Source organism: Sparus aurata, chromosome 13 (genome assembly GCF_900880675.1).
Source record: "Sparus aurata chromosome 13, fSpaAur1.1, whole genome shotgun sequence".
Classification (NCBI taxonomy): Eukaryota; Metazoa; Chordata; class Actinopteri; order Spariformes; family Sparidae; genus Sparus; species Sparus aurata.
The window spans coordinates 4720286-4727759 of NC_044199.1; the positions used below are offsets into that span (position 1 = coordinate 4720286).

The 7474-nt window shown below is 44.1% G+C and overlaps 1 protein-coding gene across 1 annotated transcript; it reads right to left on the reverse strand.

The window, feature by feature from the left end:
* Window positions 1-5015: 5015 nt before the first annotated feature.
* ovca2 (OVCA2 serine hydrolase domain containing) lies at window positions 5016-7020 on the reverse strand. The gene is made up of 2 exons (XM_030437151.1): window positions 6615-7020; window positions 5016-5769 (listed from the first exon to the last, which is right to left on the reverse strand). Exons 1-2 carry the CDS (start codon window positions 6754-6756, stop codon window positions 5252-5254), a joined length of 660 nt encoding a protein of 219 aa, XP_030293011.1. The 5' UTR covers window positions 6757-7020; the 3' UTR covers window positions 5016-5251.
* Between the last annotated feature and the right edge of the window lie 454 nt (window positions 7021-7474).

Genomic DNA, 7474 nt, shown 5'->3' on the forward strand with positions numbered 1-7474 from the left:
CCAGAAAAAAAAAACTCAATTGCCCCTCAGAGCTCCCGTTATAAGCACTTATCCGTGCACAAATCCATAAAGAAAACACACCCAATGTGACTTTAATCACTTCGGGAGCTCTTTGATTGTTAAACACATCCTCACTTTCTTTGGCCTGGACTGTGTTCAACTACAAATATTATGCAGCTACACAAGCAGAGCCAAGTCTCTGCACGGAATTAATGTAACGTCTCTTCTTCGCCATCCAAACCTCCTAATAATTGTCTGAAACCAAACAAGATTGCGCAAGTGTTCACATTTTTGGGATCTGTGAGCCAAGCCATGCCTCTCTCTCCCTCTCTCCCTCTCTCTCTTTCCTTCTCTCTCTTTCTTTTCTCTCTCTCAGACTCTACCACAGCCCTCCTCCGTCGTCCTGATGACTAATATTTACCCCAGTAGTGTCAGTAAGGCACCTTCAGAAGAGCCAAACCACATCTCTCCCCGCCAGCGCCCAGCCGCGGCCTCTAAAACAGCAAAGTACACGCGCAGACAAACGACTGCAGATGACCTCATACATCAAATGTCCTCTGCTCCGACTTCAGACGGCCTCATCCGTGTCCTCGCTTCACCTCTGTACCTCTGAGCACATTCACATCTGGCGAGGCGGACACACCCACGTTTAGCAGGATCGAGCGGCCAATCAGAGACAGGATGCTGCAGGAGATCAAATCAGTGACGGTCTGCCAAAGTGACAGGACCAAACAGGACGGATAGAGAGGATAATACGCCTGATGACTGGACCGGGGCGAAAAAAAAAACAAAAAAAAAACAGACCAAGTGTTGGCCCGAGCCAGAGAACACTTTGTCCACACAAACAAGAAAACCACAAAGTGGAGCAAAACCAGAAGTGTGTGAGTATGCAAGCATGGAATAACAAATGACCAAATCACACCCATATGGGGGGAAAAATATGCAGACACACACCCACGCAGGCACACACACACACACACATAAACACACACTGCCTGCTGTTTGGGCCGAGATATCACACTCACACTGCAGCGTGGATGTCTTCGCTGTGTAGTTCCACGACTTTAGCAGACATGAGCAGTTCTTTAAATAGCTAATTCAACTCCGTATACACTCGCAGAAAACAAAAACAGGAAGCAGAGAGGCACGGCTGAATCCCCATGTGATGCTGGACACGGGCCATACCTCTGGAGCACATCCAAGTTACATCACACCCACTGAAGCACACACACACACACACACACACACACGAGTTGTGATATTAAAATGCATTCATTTTTAGACAGAGGTGTGAAAATCCTCAAAAACCCAAAACACAACAGTCCCTCTTTCCTCAGCATCTCCTCTTACATTGCGTATTTGAAAAAATTAAAAAGGTACGTAATGGAGGTGAAAAAGCTGCAGAAAAAAGCAGGTAAATCCACAGGTCGGGGGTCAGGTGACGAAATCTCACGTCCTTGTAATCACAGGTTATTCCAGTGGGAGCTGTCAGAGCTGGAGGCTGTGTAGGCAGGACTCGGTCATCAGTGTCTGGACCGGCCCGGGCCCTGGGATGACCGGGCTCTTTGGAGTTTAAGTGCAAGTCTTTTATAGACGCACGCACCACGCGGCCCCTCCCCTCCTTCCGTCTCCCATAACAACAAACGCTCCGTAATCAAAATAGAGCCCATCTGTGCCGTGACACACCCCTCTGCCCCCTGCTCCATTCCCCCACACCCCGACAAGAGGGAAAAAGTGATCCCTCAATCGCGGTGGAGAACTTGAAGGCGCCCTGAAAAACTCTCCCTTTTTAAAACCGCAGCAGCCGGAGAGAGGGAGAGGGGAGATGGAGAGAGGGGGGGGGAGGAAGGAGGGAGGGTAACTCCACCCTCATCTGTCTCTGTCTCTCATTCCATTATTTCCCGGTTGTTGTGCAACAGGGGGAATGGATTCCTGAGAAGAGAGTCACGGCTCTGTTGTAAAACTTACTGGCAGGAGTGACCCTCTGTGTTTTTCTTTTACTGTTTCCCCCTGCTCGCTCACTCTCTCCGTTCGTCTTTGCTTGTTATCAAAACCATGTGTGTGAGTGTGCGCGAGTCTGCTGTGAGGTCTTGGAGGGACACAAGGGCCACAGGGGAGCACAGGAGAGAGCGAATGCGATGGCTGCGACGGTGAAACGGGACCACGGGGCCTTGAGGTGTGCGTGTCCGCGAGAGCGTCGGTGGAAGCTCATCGGACGTCGAAGCAGGAAGCACGATGTAAACATTCAGACAGATTGGTAAGGGTTAGGGTTGGTATAGGGTTAGGGTTAGGGGTAAAACCCTGTGCCGGGACAGTTGACCCTAACCCTCACTTTAAGAGGGAATTTCATCTCAGCAAGACAAACAACCACCCACAAGCAGCCCACGTGTTGTCTGCAGTCTTTAGATGAAGCGTGAGCTCTCTTTGAGCGATCCAGACCAACAAAACTATTTCGGTCCTTGTCATAAATGCAGCGGACATGTGAGAGTGGATACGTTGCGCCCAGAGCTGGTGACACACAGGATGTGGAAGGGAGGAGGTTGTCGAGGAGAGTTCGGAGCGAGGTGGAGGCCGGTGGGAGATGAAAGCAAAGAGGGGAGGGGAGAGAAGAGAGAGAGAGCGAGAGAGAAAGAGGTAGAGACGAGAGAGCACACATCTGGAAGCAATCGAGCGAGCGCAGTCTGACGTGCACATGCTTTCAGCTACAAAAGAACAACATGTCCTTGAACTTTGTGCGTCGGAGCGAGCGCGCTAACCTGCCCGTGTGTGAGGCAACACCTCCACAAGCAGGGAGATACTGTACATCAGCCTCTGGCGGCGGAGCAGCCGTCCTCCCATACATCGCAGCGCAGACTCACTGTGAGCGGAACCAGTCATTAACAACATAATCGTGTGTAAAGATTTTGGCGCCAAGACAATTTTTTTTAGTAACTATCTGCTGAGGATCTGTTGCACAGCTGTCACAATACTCAAGTCAAGTTTGCAAAATGTTAAGCAAATTGTTACTCAAGCTTATTAAATCAAGGTTTCCACTGTGGCGCTGATGTAAAATTCTTCTCATAACTTTCCACAATCATGGCAGAGTGTTCCCAGAACCCAACACTGTCTGTGCCATCCTGGCGCGGAGATGTTTTTATGAACGGGAAAACGCTTTTTAGCTTTCATATTGAAATGAATGCACGTACAGAGGCTTCGTCCTCGCTGCAGCGGCCCCGGGTCTGAGTCCCGGCCCGGGGCCCTTCGCCGCGTGTCGCCCCCCTCTGTCTCATCCTGCTTCCTGTTATCTCTGAAGCTGTCCTATCAATAAAGCCACACAAAAGGCCCAAATAATAATTTAGAAAAAATAAATCACTGCAGGGGAAAAATGGAAAATACACTCGTTGTTTCTTGGAAAATGAATGATTTATAATATGTTCCTAATATTCATCGTGTTCCCAAACAAATTTCGAAAATTTCCCTGATTGCTTCCATGTGACGCTCTGTGTAAAGGCCTCAGTACGCTTCAAACAAAGCGTGGGTTAGATCGAATTACAGTGTTTGAAAATGTTGTACCTTTCTGAGGCAATCAGGCTAACTTTAGCCAGCAGCTAGCCACGTGGGCTGTTTTCATTCTTCGGACACGACAAAATGATTTCTGTCAGTTTTGTTGTGCACCGACAGAAAGTGAACGCCTTTGATACGATGTGTCTGATTAGCTGTGCAAGAGTCCGAGTGCCCGTAAAACACAGCAGGCAGACGGACGCAGCCATGAGGAGGATAAGACATTGGTGGAGATACTTTGGCACCGAAACATTTGTTTTGTTGGAAGCGTTCTGAAGCCTTTAACTCATCTCGATTTCTTTCAACGTGGAATTCCTGAGTACTTTAGTTATTATGTTACTTGTCATGTCCAAGTTGGAGAAGATGTAAGAGTTGAAAAGCTGATTTAAATGTCAGCTTTTCATAGATTTCATAGATGTGTTAACAGCAGGAAAAAACGTGTGCTTTTCCTGCTGTGATGAATTTAAATATATTCCACTTATTATTATTAGCATCCAAAAGTTTGGAATGACCTGTTGTGTTTGTGTTTTTTATCCTTTCTTCAATAACAACAAATATCGATAAGACCAGAATAACTCTATAAATTAAATGATAGAACGTTTTGGCCCGAAAAAGTATTAAATAAACATTTATCTAGTCGACGTCGCCACCCTGTTGCTTGACAGGGAAAATTACTGTTGAGTCACTGTCTCCCAAACTACAAAATATTTTGAGTTGGTTTTCCAATACGGAAAAGCTAAATGACCTTGGATGTTTACTAAACCACAATGTTATGATTTGGTTCTGAATAAATCCATTAACCTGTTTTTTCTTTGGGCCCTCTGCAGTCGACTCAGCTGTTAGACTGAGCAGGTTTAAACTGTAACTTGTAAGGTCACGGTAAGTAATTCGTACATCTAGTTTGAATAGAGCTAACCCTCGACTGAAACTTTCTATTTTTATCTTTTAAGTTTAAAGAATACATGACACTGAAACAGAAACAGAAACTTATTCATAATTAAATATGCCCAGATTGTGATGCTTAATGTCCTCTTTCTTTTACCAATGACTGGTGATTAATTATATCATTATTTCACTGTTGCTCAGAAGTATCTTTGTCTATTTCTGCTCATTAGGTTGTCAGCCTGCTCGAGCCATGTTACAGCATTTTGTCTTTTAAAACAATGCAATGCAAACAATTCATACAAAATAATATCTATCTGTAAAAAGGCAGGTCATTCCAAACTTTCAAAGGGTATCATGAGTTAGCAAAGACTCAGGCAATGCAGTTTCAGTAAAGGTAGCTTGAAAGATATTGCACAGGAGGAGCACCTTGGCAGCTGTGTGATTGAAATGTGTGTCGCATGGCTGCAACGGTCACTGATAACCTTTGTTGCATGTCACACCTCGTTTCAATAAAAGGCCCAAAAATGCAAAAAATAATGTTTAAAAACACCAAGAAAAACTTACACCACTCCCAACAGAGACCAGAGAACATTTGATAAATAATTATCACTTAATTTATTATCTGTCAGAGGACGTCTTCCCTGAGATGGACAGCTGTCATTCAACTGTCATGGATGGATCAGACCAGAGGAGAAACGAAAACAGTGCTTGGACTGAACTTGGCATTTTAACTCAAACTGCCTTGTTATCACAAGTTTTCTCCATGATTAATAATCAATGTCCTTTGGGAGCCTTTGTCTTTGGGAATTCTCAGTGTTAATTTTCACTAGAATTTCTTGAGAAAATCCTGGTAGGTTTGTCTGTGAGCAGAAGCAGCTGGAACAAAATGGCCACCCGGATGTGTCAGAACCTGCGGGTCTTGGAAGGAGGGAAGCAGCTCCCTGCTCATGTTGTCAGGGATGACTCGGTCCTCCAGTCCAAACACATGCAGGGATGGGATCAGGAGGGGAGTACTGTAGAACGTCTGGTGTTCCTTACACGCGCTGCGGAAACCAGCGACAAGTATGGCAAAGCGGAAGTTGAACTCTGGCTCCAGTTTTTGCTCCTGAAGAGAGCAGACCATGGCCACAAAAGCAGCTCCCTGACTAAAGCCCAGGATGCCATCAAATGGACCTTGGACCTTCACAGCTTCTCTTACAGTCGTCAAGCTCTCGTCAAGTCCCAAGCTTTCCTCACACTGCTGCTGTGCGCTGAAACTCCGAGCCTGGACATCAGAAAACCACCAGCCCCTCTGGTCCTCATCGCCTCCAACTCCAGGACAGGAACCATTCTCCTTATCCGGAGCTTAGGAAAAAAAGAAAGAAGAAAGTGTTAATTTTACTCTATTAAATATACATCCAAATGGGACGCACTTCTGAAATCAAATCTTTGGACACAAATACAAACATTTACTGCTTAATTTACAACATTATTTCCTTATGAAAACATAAAAACCTAAAATGTCTGTGTTGTGAGTGTTGCCTGTGACATACTGAAGGGATTTTCGAAATTCTTATACATAGTTTGCATACAATAAGGAAGCTATTTTCAGATTGACCATGTACATAGTGTAGTATAGGTAGGGGAAGAACTGATTATCGACACTGGCAGGTTGGAGATAAAATAAACTAATTTAAAAACGTCCTCTCACACTATGTCCCGCTTACAACAATACCTGAGAGGTAACATGTCACAATTAATAGCTTTTATCTAACTGCTCATCTGAATCTGCAAAGCAACTCGTAACTAAGTGTATCAAATACATTTATAAAGAAGCAGAAACTGGAAATACTCAAGTAAAGTACTGCAAAATTGTAATTAACAGCACTAGAGTAAATTGTACTTCGTTAGTGGTTGATGGAGATTTTGACACAAGGTAAAAGGCAACTAATAAACACCAAAGAGCTACATTTATTAAGATAATCATGACTATATCTAAGAAGTAATTGAGTACTGTTTATGCCAGAGTTTGCTCTTCGGTTAAACTGTTTACTTTGTTCAAAACATACAAACACGTCGATGAGAAGTCAGTGTAGAATAAAGTGAGAGGAAGCTTCATGTCACCACTTCACTGTCAATAACATGAAGTCACCTAGCTAGCTGTCCTAGCTGTGAGTGTTCAGGGGGACAGTGTGAGGTGGAGGACCCACCTTGCTGCACACTGTGCGGTGCACTCAGGTAAACCAGCTCCACTTGTTTCTTCAGCAGCTTCCGCAGAGCTCCCGTCTTCTCCCGGAACGAGCTGCCGTTCTGACGGTACCCGTGGATGCACAGGACCCGGAGGGGCGCCATTCAGAGGTTAGCCTAGCTAAACTTAGCTATCGCTAGCCGGAGAAGTTAGTTTCAACTACAGCTCGGAGGACATAAAACAAATAACAAGTCGTTTTCATTAAGTTAAACACTTGAACTGGGCAGATAAAATAAACTGCTATAATATCTCAGGAGATATAAACGACACGGAGGAGCTGGTTACCTGTCAAAGATAATGAAAGTTCAACACGTTACAACGGCTGCTCGCGAGACCCACCGGAAGGAAGGATCAGTACTTCCGTTTATTCTTTTCAAATTAAAATCCTTGTTGGTAAATAAAAATAAAATGCAGTATACATTTTTCAAAAATTATTAGATTAGTGTTATTTGTTTGTATATTGATTGCTGATAAACTAAATTTATTTGAAAATGTGATACTTTGGCTCTGAGTCACTCATCCTGTAGTTCCCTTACCTCTCGATTGTATTTTTGATTTATTTGTATTTCTGATTTACTTATACTGCTGCTACGATGACCTTATTTCCCCTCAGGGACAAATAAAGCTATCTATCTATCTATCTATCTATCTATCTATCTATCTATCTATCTATCTATCTATCTAGTAATTAACGTTTTCAAACAAATGTAGTCGAGCCAAGTTAGGCCTTGATGCCTTTTCAAAGGTTTTATTTGTTGCATACACAAACAATATGTGTGGACTGTACCTGGACTAGGAGTAAAAAACATAAATGAGGTGAAA

Bases quoted from the DNA above. Each gene is read 5' to 3' on its own strand.
- ovca2 (XM_030437151.1), bottom strand. From the start codon at position 6,756: ATGGCGCCCCTCCGGGTCCTGTGCATCCACGGGTACCGTCAGAACGGC. The intron at 5,770-6,614 runs GTGGGTCCTCCA...TTTTTTCCTAAG, and splicing joins ACCGCACAGTGTGCAGCAAG to CTCCGGATAAGGAGAATGGT.